The following is a 12,548-nucleotide window of genomic DNA, read 5'->3' as shown; positions in this document are numbered from 1 at the left end:
TAGATTCTTTGGTTAGTTGTACCACTTTTAAAGTGAGGTTTTGTTTCGTTCTTTATTTAGTATATTAGTATTTATTTTCCCTTTATGCCATTAGACTCCTTTTGTTAGAGTCCTCCCTTTGTTTGGTTATTTGTCAACCTGTGCCCTTTTGGCCTTTTTGTTTGTTTCAGGCTGCCTGCCATTTTGTTTCACCCTGGTACAATAAAGCCATTTATAATTATTACCAATTCCAACTGGTGTGTGTTGCTCTTCCTCATCCCTAGTGGGGACACAACAATTGTGTATCACCTTTAGCTTGAAAATACATTGGTGTTTTTTTTATCTATAAAATAAATATATAGACAGACACTTTATCAATCCCAAATTGGGACATTATTTAACAGCAGCAGTGTGTTCAGGTATTACAATATTTAAAGTCGGAATGAAGTATAAACTACACAACACAAGTCTAATGCTCAGCAATCCATAAGATACTGAGTGGTCAGGCCGAGCCAATTGGGACACACCCCTGAAAGTCCCGCCCACCTGGGACGTTTGTCAGAATCGAAAACAAAAAATGACGGAGCGCAAACGAGAAGAGCTGCAGCGAGAGCAAAAGTCTGATCATTGAAAAAGAAGCAAATAGAACTGCAAACAAAAAGATATGTTAAAACAAAGAAAAAAAGACTTGTAGTTTTAATGATTACACAAATGATTTGTTTGCAACTTATAGTTTTATTTTTTTAATTAAATGTATTTTTGCTTGACTATTTTTTCTTTTTTTTCTCTTAAACTCTTAGTTTTGCTTGATTCCGAGAAAGTGTTGCTTTATCTTTATGACACAAAACTAATCCCATATGATCAGGACCCAATATCTTAGCAAGCGAGTGCTGCAACCCCGCTGAAAGACAAAAATGTTTGACAAAAGTCCGTTAAATCTCTTATTTGGACCATTTTGGCTGAGGAAAAGAAGCTGCCTGATACAATTATGCAAAGCTTTATATAGGGTGCTGATCTCGTTAGGACATACCCTCCGTCATTGAACAAATACACATCCCCTGATGTGCTTAAATCTAATACGCATTCAAGTTTATACAGCTTGGAGTTGGAAAATATGCACAAAAATGATGGTATGGTCAAAATTCACACTTGCCTAATAATTTGCATACAGTGTACAGGCAACAATTGATACACATGTTCATGAAACAGCAGCTCTATACACAGTTATAATCACATGGACTGACTGGCTAAAACAAACATGTAAAAGGAAGACCTGGTGACACTCACTGTAGCTGCAGCCAGCACCTCCTTGTCGTAGTACTTTTTCCTCTCGTACTTGTCCCGGATGAAGACCTCCACTGCTCTAAAGGTCAGGGTTAAGGACAGAAATAATGCACAAAAATATCCAAATCTCCATAATGCAGACTGACAGAGACGTACAGTTTGCTAAAATCCTCACTGACATAAATAAAAAAAGTTGTGATTAGGAGTTTGTACATTTGAATTCCTGGAGAAGATTAAATACAAGAAAAAAACTATTGTAACAGATTTGAGAAACGTCTGTCATGATTAGGGTGAAAAGTGGCCTGTACGACAAATCCAGTTCAACAGACCCTGGATATGTTTGAGTTATCTGGCTTAACCTAACACACGAGATCTCGCTAAGCGGTCCTACGATGCTGGTTATCAACTCAGTAAATCAAGCCAGGGTTTCTCTCTCCGGCTGAGAGCGCGTTCACGTGCAAGGGGTGGGGTTAGCAACATTTGACCAATCACAAACATGGATAAGAGTACTGACAGCGCAGCGTCATACTTCATGAATGAAAAGTAAACTATAATATTAGACAAATATGAAGAAGTTAAACTTTAAACATCCATGACTTAAACACATAATCCAGGATAAAGGCCACATGGTTGCACCTGCATGGTGAATACAGAACAGCTGGTTAAAAAAGAAAAAGTGCAGTGTTTGAATGCGGAGATGAACAGGTTTATGATATCACTGCCCCATCTAAGATATGACTGGATCTGACTTTATACACTTGACTTGAGTATTTCGTCAACTTAATGTGTTGTTTTAAATAACACTTCTGCATACAGTATATGACAATGCAAGTGTTGCATGTCCAGACACGGCTCGAGAAGCTGACACAGATAAGGACATACAGTGGGGCAAAAAAGTATTTAGTCAGCCAAGTGCAAGTTCTGTGCAAGTTCTCCGACTTAAAAAGATGAGAGGCCTGTAATTTTCATCCTAGGTATACCTCAACTATGAGAGACAAAATGAGAAATTAATCCAGATAATCACATTGTCTGACTTTTAAAGAATTTATTTGCAAATCACGGTGGAAAATAAGTATTTGGTCAATAACAAAAGTTAATCTCAATACTTTGTTATACATTTTGTTTGAGTGAGTGAGCGAGAGAGAGAGCACCGGTACTGGAGATTGTTGTCTTGAGACCTCAGAAATTGGCAGCATTTCAAAGTGCAAAATGGGGGGGGGGGGGGGGGGGGCTAGTGGATCGCCGGAGCTGTTTAACATTAACATGCTTATTGTAGTTCTAAGTGCAATGCCTTGCGGCCTGTAGCACCATCCGTGATGGAGAATACAGTGGGGCAAAAAAGTATTTAGTCAACCACCAATTGTGCAAGTTCTCCCACTTCAAAAGATGAGAGAGGCCTGTAATTTTCATCCTAGGTACACTTCAAATATGAGAGACAGAATGGGGGGAAAGAATCCAGGAAATCACATTGTAGGATTTTTAATGAATTAATTGGTAAATTCCTCGGTAAAATAAGTATTTGGTCACCTACAAACAAACAAGATTTCTGGTTCTCACAGACCTGTAACTTCTTCTTTAAGAGCCTCCTCTGTCCTCCACTCGTTTACTGTATTAATGGCACTTGTTTGAACTCGTTATCAGTATAAAAGACACCTGTCCACAAACTCAAACAGTCACACTCCAAACTCCACTATGACCAAGACAAAAGAGCTGACACCAGAAACAAAATTGTAGACCTGCACCAGGCTGGGAAGACTCACCCCGTGGGGTCAAAATGATCACAAGAACGGTGAGCAAAAATCCCAGAACCACACGGGGGGAAAACGCAGGAAAACCTTGTGAAGACTTACAGAAAACGTTTGACCTCTGTCATTGCCAACAAAGGGTATATAACAAAGTATTGAGATGAACTTTTGTTATTGACCAAATACTTATTTTCCACCATAATTTGCAAATAAATTCTTTAAAAATCAGACAAAGTAATTTGATTTTCTGGATTTCTTTTTCTCATTTTGTCTCTTGTAGTTGAGGTATACCTAGGATGAAAGTTACAGGCCTCTCATCTTTTTAAGTGGGAGAACTTGCACAATTGGTGGCTGATGTGATGGAAATGATGGTACTAAAGCTTAATACAGTGTAAACCTAATGAAATGTAAACTGTTGTATTCTGCAAATGTCATGTCAACGGTTTGACTGATTAGGTCAAATCCCTGGAGTGACCTTTGAATGTGTTTGAGTGATCAACAGATGTTTTTGCAAGAGGGTTTTATGACACTACAGGAAGGATGAGGGGAAGGAAGTTAGGATAAGGTGTTATCTGTATCCCTTTTGCTCTGTATTGAGTGAACATTTTGCATACTGTGTCTGAGGGGTATCTGTATATCCCATTGTCTTGTATGGAGTGATGGTTTTGCATACAGTGCCAGGGGGTCTCAGCTGGCCTAACCAAATATTGTTTGTAATGTAACTAAGCTTTGATGTCCTCCTCTAAAGGAGAGACTGTTTCACTCTGAACAGTACGTGCTCTTTTGGAGGAGACGTCATACTTGCAAGTATAAAAGATCCTTATTGCTTTTAATACGAATATTGTGTTGCTGTACGTTTGTTACAGTACCTTACCGATTATTCTCTCTAGACCACAGCTGATTTTAAAGCTGCCACGACATTTGGGGGCTCGTCTTGTTTTGTCTACTTGAGTAATCTACTGTGAGGCGTCCTCTCCTGGTAAACTGTGCACAGCCAGAGACCGGATCCTTGAGGCAAAACCTCTCCCTGTACGATAGTAACTGATCGCAGGGGAGAGCTGAAGCCGCCTGCAGAGAGGGGATCACAGATTTGCTCGGTATGACATTTTTCCAAGGGAATAATATATTTTTTTTTCAAAAAGAGGAGAAAAGGTGCGAGCACAATACTTGTATTGAAAGGGAAAAATGTAAAGTTAACTCGCTAAGGGCTGACGAGCTAATGAATGTTTGGTACATTAATCGAGTGTAACTCAAAGCAGTTTTGGTAACTGTTTAGACAAAACAGTTTTGGAAACTGTTTAGACAAAACAGTTTTGGTAACTGTTTAGACAAAACAGTTTTGGTGACTGTAGCAGTTTTGGTAACTGTTTAAAAAGCGCTATATAGAAGAGTTATTGATGGTGTTTGGTACACACAATAATTCACGACGTCAAAACAGTTTTGGTAACTGTAGCGGTTGTGGTAACTGTTTTTAGAAAGCGCTATATAGAAGATAAAGGCCTATGAGAAATATATATATTAAGTGATCACGCGTAGTAATAATAGTTATAAGAAAATTAAGATAATCTTGTGTAAAAAAATTGTAATTTCGATATATGTATGTTTTTAACCTAAGTGAACACATTTCAGGTGCTGTTTACTGATTTCCTGTATTTTAAAGTGGGATTTTTTGTTGTTTTGGGCAATATATTTCTGTATTTCTAAATACAAAAAAATAAAGATGGGAAAGTCAAATAGCAAAAAGGTAATTTTGGAGTATGAAGGGTGTGCACAGGTAATGTGCGACAAGCATGGTGCTTGGACATGTGCATATTTAAATATGTGGGTGAAAAATGGTTTTCCTGACAAAGGCAGTTCAAGTCTAAATCAGTTAGACAAGTTAAGACAGGGTTTGGAAAAAGTAGAACATCAAAAAATAGAGAGAGGAGAACAGGGGGGTGGTGTCATCAGAACTCAGTGTGCTAGGGTCCTTCTGGATAAACTGGACCGCGACCTGGACTTTCCCTCTGGTTCTCAAGTACAGAGCCCCGACCCTCCTGATCTGGATGACGCACAAGGCCTCCGCAGAACTCTTCATTCTCCTCCGCCATATGATGGACAAAAAGCTGAATCAACAACAAGGCTGTGTACAGAACACCATGCTGACAGATATCTACTCTGCAACAGTCCCTCGGGAAAAGGGTGTGAAGCCCCTCTGGAAACACGTGTTTTAACCCCTGGAGGGCCACTTTCCGGCTGGGAAACAATACGGAACAGGAAAGACAGTTGCATTTTGATGCCCATTTTTGACATTCTTGATCCTAGAGGGGATGTAAATGATGCAGGAATCACGTATGTTTTCCATCCCTGGTCTTCGAGAGAGAAGTTATAAACAACCTGCATAACCCAGTTGAGGTTTGGGAAGGACATTTGAAACCTGTCCTCACCTATGACCGCCTTGCTGGAAAAGTAATGAACAATTCTACTGAAGAATTAACGAAAAGAAAAGATAAGACTGGAAAGCGTTTGCAGACGGCACAGCTCCAAGCTTTTGAACAGCAGATTCAAAGGGGCAGAAGAACATCAAGTAGAGGAAGAGGCAGAGGGTCCAAAAGACAAAGAGGATGTTTCCGCTGTAGTTCATTGGAACATCGAATTAAAGATTGTATGGAACTGAAGGGAGGAGTAGCAATATGAAGAAGAAGAAGGTGGGACTGTTTTCAAGCCTGCAAGGTCACAGAGTGAGAGGAGGTCGGGAGCGCTGGGGCTTGGGATAACCAAAAGAGACAAGGAAGGGAACTGGAAATGAGTGAGTTTTGCACATAAACACACTTACTCTCTAATGCACACAAAAAGGGACCACATTAAAGAACTTGAACTGGCTTGTTAGATATAAAAAAATAATTATTCTGCAAGCATTAAGCAATCAAGCAAGTAAATTACAAATAGCAGAAAAGAGGATATTATTTCTAGTAAAATGAGAAAATAAACTTAGAACACACTGTAGGCACTGTATGAGTACAGGGTAGAACACATTCTTTGCTCTTTTCATCATATTGACCAATTATTATTTTAGAGCTTTTATTCATGTGTGAACTTGGAAGTGTTTTAATTTGTAAACATATTGATCTACAGTTTAAAGGGAGAGTTTATACCACGTGTAGATGCATATTCGGATTAGCAGTGGTTTGAGCATAGATATGTCTAAGAGGGAAATAACTGTTGTCTGTAGTTCGAAATGCAGTTTTTAAAGAAGACACTTTGGGCAAATAGGAATGACAAATTAAATTTAGAAGAAGCAATATAACTTGGAGCAAACATGTGGGGCCCTTGGATCACTCATTGTAATGGTGCATATTCTTGGCAACCGACATCTGTGGGGAGAAGGGGTCATTTTACCCACCCTTCAGATGTTTTCTAAAATCTTATCTGCACCCTCCTAGGGAAGCATGCAAAGCACCAGTTTATGAGTTTAAAAAGACCAGCGCCACCACCTTCCAGTGGACATCCACTTAATTAGTGATGAACTGAAATTAGAAGATGTTATGCCCAAATTGTGGGATGATCTCAAATATGGTATTTATTAAAACATACCTGCCATAGTGATAAACTCCTTAATTCGACTACAGACCATGTTAAATATAATAAGCCACACGACCAGGAAACCACATAAGGAAAGGAGTAATTGTGACATGTTCCCATAGTTCCACACATTACTCCCGCGGTTAAAAGGTTGAAAAGTTTCTTTAAGTAGACCAAAATTGAAAATAAATAAATGTAATGAATTATGAAATACATTGCAGAGTTACACGGATCCTAATAATGTTTTGACTCAAGATAATAGTTATGTGCACAAGTTTCTGAAATAGATCTATTAGATATTTTAATATAGATTAGGTGTTAATAAATTGCAGTAGTAGTACTATAAGGAAATATAGGAAGCAGCTGTCCCAATGAAAAGTTAGATCCATCTTGAAAATGATAGTTTTAATTCTGAAGAAATAAATGATGGCACTCAGCATATGTCAGGCTTTTGTAGACAAAGGATACCTGCCTGGGCTGAGATATTCAAAGTCTCTACAGAGCATGACAAATGACTTTTGACCCCGACTGACGGTGCTACTTGACAAAAGCACTGTCAATGACTGACTCTGGGGTGAACCTGACCGAACCTGACTTGACAACCAGACAGTATGAGTGTGAATGTATGTCTACATGTGATCAGTGTAACTGCATGATTCTAAAACAATAACTAACCAAGCATGTTTTGGACTAACATGATTTTGGGGCTTTGTGGGAAACGAGAGGATTCCTAAAATCCACGAGCTGGAAAACCGCACATATGCCATTTACTTCCACCGGAGGTGGAAATTCAAAAGTGTGGGGTTCAAACTAAATCTCAAGATTCTGTTTTCTTTTAGGACTGGTTGAAGGAGAGACACACGCCTTCTCACTAAAGTGTTTATTGTGGAAATAATAATGAATTTTTTTTCCTGCACAGGGTGTTTTTTGTTTTGTTTTTACACATATGTTGATGTGTAAAAGGGGGGAGTAGCCAATAATGTCAACATGGCTGCTCATATAAGCTCATATAACTGACAATTCACAATTTAAATTTTTCATTTAGGTTCAAACTGACCATTTGATGATGGATTTTAAATGAACGTGCTCCGTGTGTGGGGATAAGATACGGTTTGATGATTGTTGACATGTTTTCAAATATTGATTGAATTATAACAGGTAACACAGATGCAGAAGAAGTGGCCAAGGTGTTACTGTGAGACATTTTATGACAGTATGTTGGATTTCTGCATTCGTTTTTAAGCTTGTTAAGATCCAATCACTGACAGGTAGAAGCAGTTTTGGCAGCCTGGTGCCATTGGAGGGACTTCTGCATATGATCCAAGCTGAGAAGGGGCGGTGATGAAGGACTGCAAGAGACTGAATTGGAGAAAGCCAAGGGGGGCTGGGCTGTTCCAGGATTTGCTGTTGACCAACTCGGCTGCTAAGATGTCTGAGAGGGCAACTTGGAATCCACTGGAGACACTGCAGGAAGGCGTCACCGTTGGAAGGACACACTGCTTCAGAGGATCCACACTGCATTTAAGGGAGCTTCGACCAGAAGGAGCTTGAAGAAGGAAGCCCATTCAGGCAGATGGGGTCTGGCACAACAGAGAGAGCAGTTGCTGTCTACTCCTCAGTGGCTGCCTGATACTGATGTCTTTGTGAGGTCGGAGTCACATGAGGGACCAACAGAAATGGATGAACCAAAGTTCATAAGAGGCATCACTGTTACATCAACAGGCAAGGACAAGCCTCAGAGATGTAAGAGGCTATGTGATTGGCAGAGACGGAAGCCCTGGGAAATTGACTCTGATTCACAAGTACTCCTTCATGACATTCCTTACAGGACAGACACACCCAGGACATTCATTCATTCTGGCTGCATCATGGTTTGAGTTGTTTTTATTGTATCCACGTCATTAGTGTATCTTTACCAGAAACATGAGTTGTTGTTCACTATTACACTTTGATTTTAAGAATTTGTTTAGGAATCACAGATGCCCATCAGAAATTCAGAGCTATTGAAATGTAGTTCACCTGAAGATGTTGGAGTTTTATTTTAGTCTGTAGATTGGCACAGGCCAATCATTAAGATGTTGAAGCAGCGCTGAACAATAAGGAGGTCTATAATTAATTTAGAAAACATTAATATTATAAATTATAAGCACACCATTTATAATTTAATGTTTTGAAACAACATACAGGTGGGTTAAACATAAAGTGAAGTTGGGTTGAGTGAGTGGAGAAAGTTAAAGTAATGTTGATAATGTAACTGAATGAGGTATTCCGAATTTTTACTTTATGAAAACTAATTTGGAGAAAAGAAAGTTTCCAGTTACAATGTGGGATTTAAATAGAAAAGTACAAATGAAAGAGTATGTGTTTGCTACGTGAAAGTATGAAATTGTATTACTGTATATAATCTAAGGAAAATGAAATAATTGGGCGATAACTCAACCTAAATCTGAGCGGTTAAGCAAGTTCGACACTAATACCTAAACATTTGCATAAAATGATTAATATGTTAAACAGCTTTAGAAAGCTTGAAGACGTTTTTGTCGTGTTATTCCTTCGATACATGACAATTTGACCTAAGGGGGGTTTATACTATTCAAAAATGTTTGATATTTGATAAAGTAGTATTTGTTATTGATGTACTTCTTATACTTTGTATTGTATTTTTAACAATGTATGGGAGTTTAACTCTAAGGTGCTAAACTAAGCATGTGTGAGGATGGAGATTTAGGTAACATAAGAAAGTGTAACAGACACACAGGATGAAAAGGAACTTTTCAAATATTCACATTTAGTCCTACAAAAAGATTGAGCAATGTTCATTTTAAATACCAACTTCGGATTGATGATTAATAATAATCAAGGGGGGAGTGTGATGGAAATTATGGTCCAAAAGCTTAATACAGTGTAAACCTAATGAAATGTAAACTGCTGTATTCTGCAATTGTCATGTCAAAGGTTTGACTGATTAGGTCAAATCCCTGGAGGGACCTTTGAATGTGTGTGAGTGATCAACAGATGTTTTTGCAAGAGGGTTTTATGACATCCCTTTTGCTCTGTATTGAGAGAAGGTTTTGCATACTGTCTGAGGGGTATCTGTATATCCCATTGTCTTGCATGGAGTGATGGTTTTGCATACAGTGCCAGGGGGTCTCAGCTGGCCTAACCAAATATTGTTTGTCATGTAACTAAGCTTTGATGTCCTCCTCTAAAGGAGAGACTGTTTCACTCTGAACAGTACATGCTCTTTTTGAGGAGACGTCATACTTGCAAGTATAAAAGATCCTTATTGCTTTTAATACGAATATTGTGTTGCTGTACGTTTGTTACCTTACCGATTATTCTCTCTAGACCACAGCTGATTTTAAAGCTGCCACGACACTGAATAAATACTTTTTTGCCCCACTGTATACCCTTTGTTGGCAATGACAGATGTCAAACGTTTTCTGTAAGTCTTCACAAGGTTTTCACACACTGTTGCTGGTATTTTGGCCCATTCCTCCATGCAGATCTCCTCTAGAGCAGTGATGTTTTGGGTCTGTCGCTGGGCAACACAGACTTTCAACTCCCTCCAAAGATTTTCTATGGGGTTGAGATCTGGAGACTGGCTAGGCCACTCCAGGACCTTGAAATGCTTCTTACGAAGCCACTCATTTGTTGCCCGGGCGGTGTGTTTGGGATCATTGTCATGCTGAAAGACCCAGCCACGTTTCATCTTCAATGCCCTTGCTGATGGAAAGAGGTTGTCAGTCAAAATCTCACAATACATGGCCCCATTCATTCTTTCCTTTACACGGATCAGTCGTCCTGGTCCCTTTGCAGAAAAACAGCCCTAAAGCATGATGTTTCCACCCCCATGTTTCACAGTAGGTATGGTGTTCTTTGGATGCAACTCAGCATTCTTTCTCCTCCAAACACGGCTAGTTGAGTTTTTACCAAAAAGTTCTATTTTGGTTTCATCTGACCCTATGACATTCTCCCAATCCTCTTCTGGATCATCTAAATGCTCTCTAGCAAACTTCAGACGGGCCTGGACATGTACTGGCTTAAGCAGGGGGACACGTCTGGCACTGCAGGATTTGAGTCCCTGGCGGCGTAGTGCGTTACTGATGGTAGCCTTTGTTACTTTGGTCCCAGCTCTCTGCAGGTCATTGACTAGGTCCCCCCGTGTGGTTCTGGGATTTTTGCTCACCGTTTTTGTGATCATTTTGACCCCACGGGGTGAGATCTTGCGTGGAGCCCCAGATTGAGGGAGATTATCAGTGGTCTTGTATGTCTTCCATTTTCTAATAATTGCTCCCACAGTTGATTTCTTCACACCGAGCTGCTTACCTATTGCAGATTCAGTCTTCCCAGCCTGGTGCAGGTCTACAATTTTGTTTCTGGTGTCCTTTGACAGCTCTTTGGTCTTGGCCATAGTGGAGTTTGGAGTGTGACTGTTTGAGGTTGTGGACAGTTGTCTTTTATACTGATAACGAGTTCAAACAGGTGCCATTAATACAGTTAACAAGTGAAGGACAGAGGAGGCTCTTAAAGAAGAAGTTACAGGTCTGTGAGAGCCAGAAATCTTGTTTGTTTGTAGGTGACCAAATACTTATTTTCCACCATAATTTGCAAATAAATTCTTCAAAAATCAGACAATGTGATTTTCTGGATTTTTTTTCTTCTCATTTTGTCTCTCATAGTTGAGGTATACCTAGGATGAAAATTACAGGCCTCATCTTTTTAAGTGGGAGAACTTGCACAATTGGTGGCTGACTAAATATACTTTTTTGCCCCACTGTATGCTCCATCAAGGATGGTGCTACAGGCCGCAAGGCATTGCACTTAGAACTACAATAAGCATGTTAATGTTAATCTAGCAGCTCCGGCGATCCACTAACACCCCCCCCCATTTTGCATTTTGAAATACTCCCGATTTCTGAGGTCTCAAGGTTGGCAAGTATGCTTCCAATATCCGTCAGCTCAACAACAACAATCTCCGGTACCGGTGCTCTCTCTCTCTCTCTCGCTCACTCACTCAAACAAAATGCGCTTGTGCCACACCAAAGAGCCGAGCTTGAATAAAACACCCAGAAGTATTTTTACTGTACTGTATCATATCATTTTCGAATCAATAATTTTTCAAATTATGAATTTCACATATATACATATATATATATATATATAAATAAAAAAAAAAAATACATACATTTCTTGGGGTTGCCAAATGTTGGTGTTGCTGTAGCAACTGCAAGCTACCGCCTGGCGCCGCCCCCGAAGTCAAAGAAAAGCGTTGTTATTCATATTTATAAACTAATAGTTTAATAGAAATGTTCAAGGGTTGGATAGACATTATATATACATCTAATCTAGCTCTTAGCAACGCAGTAACATGTCCCGCAAAAACGTCCTATTTGTCCCACATGTTGCTTGTTGGCACCTGGTCACCCTAGTCATGATGTGATATGTGTTTTTCTTGCCCCCCTTCCCCAGCTTTGTCTTGTTCTTGTTATAAGTTCTGAATGTGTATACGTTTTCTGTTAGTGTTTGTTAGATCCTTGTGTGTTGCTATCTGTGAAGTTCTTCCCCCATTTGCATTTTGGTCCACCACGCTCCGCCTGCAAGAGACAAGATCTCCAAAACAAGAGCATCAGTTGTTTGTTTGTTTAGAAGAATGGCTGGATGTAAGTTTATATCAAAACCCACAAGCTTTCACTTCCAATCAAACCTTAATAATGGTGGCAAAAGATTGGGAAAGGTTCATGTGAAACCTTTGTTTAACAGTGATTTAATGGTTTAATGGATTTGAGAACCTGGCACACAAACCAATTTTTGGCCGTCTGTCAATATGGAGCCATTGGTTGGAGTTATAGACTGAAGCGTCTGTCTAGTTTTAGAAGTGATTCTGCACTGTCTGCACTTTTCGGCACTGATGTCGGCAAAATAAATCACTCTGATTGGCTGTTCCGATTAAGCAGTACTCATAGTGCACTGCAATTT

The 12,548-nt window shown here is 39.5% G+C and overlaps 1 protein-coding gene across 4 annotated transcripts in view; it reads right to left on the bottom strand.

Annotated features, from left to right (window-relative positions):
• LOC307045374 (stromal membrane-associated protein 1-like) overlaps positions 1-12,548 on the bottom strand; it is a 204,905-nt gene that overhangs the window by 126,673 nt on the left and 65,684 nt on the right. For all 4 annotated transcript variants that reach the window (XM_079691000.1, XM_079690999.1, XM_079691001.1 and 1 more), the window contains exon 4: positions 1,267-1,342. In XM_079691000.1, the coding sequence (XP_079547126.1) occupies positions 1,267-1,342 (76 nt within the window). The remainder of the gene's footprint in view (positions 1-1,266; positions 1,343-12,548) is intronic.

This window comes from Notothenia rossii (genome assembly GCF_949606895.1).
Source record: "Notothenia rossii genome assembly, chromosome: 6".
In the NCBI taxonomy this organism is placed as follows: Eukaryota; Metazoa; Chordata; class Actinopteri; order Perciformes; family Nototheniidae; genus Notothenia; species Notothenia rossii.
The sequence above is the reverse complement of the archived record's forward strand: the minus strand, read 5'-3'. Positions and strand labels throughout refer to the sequence as shown.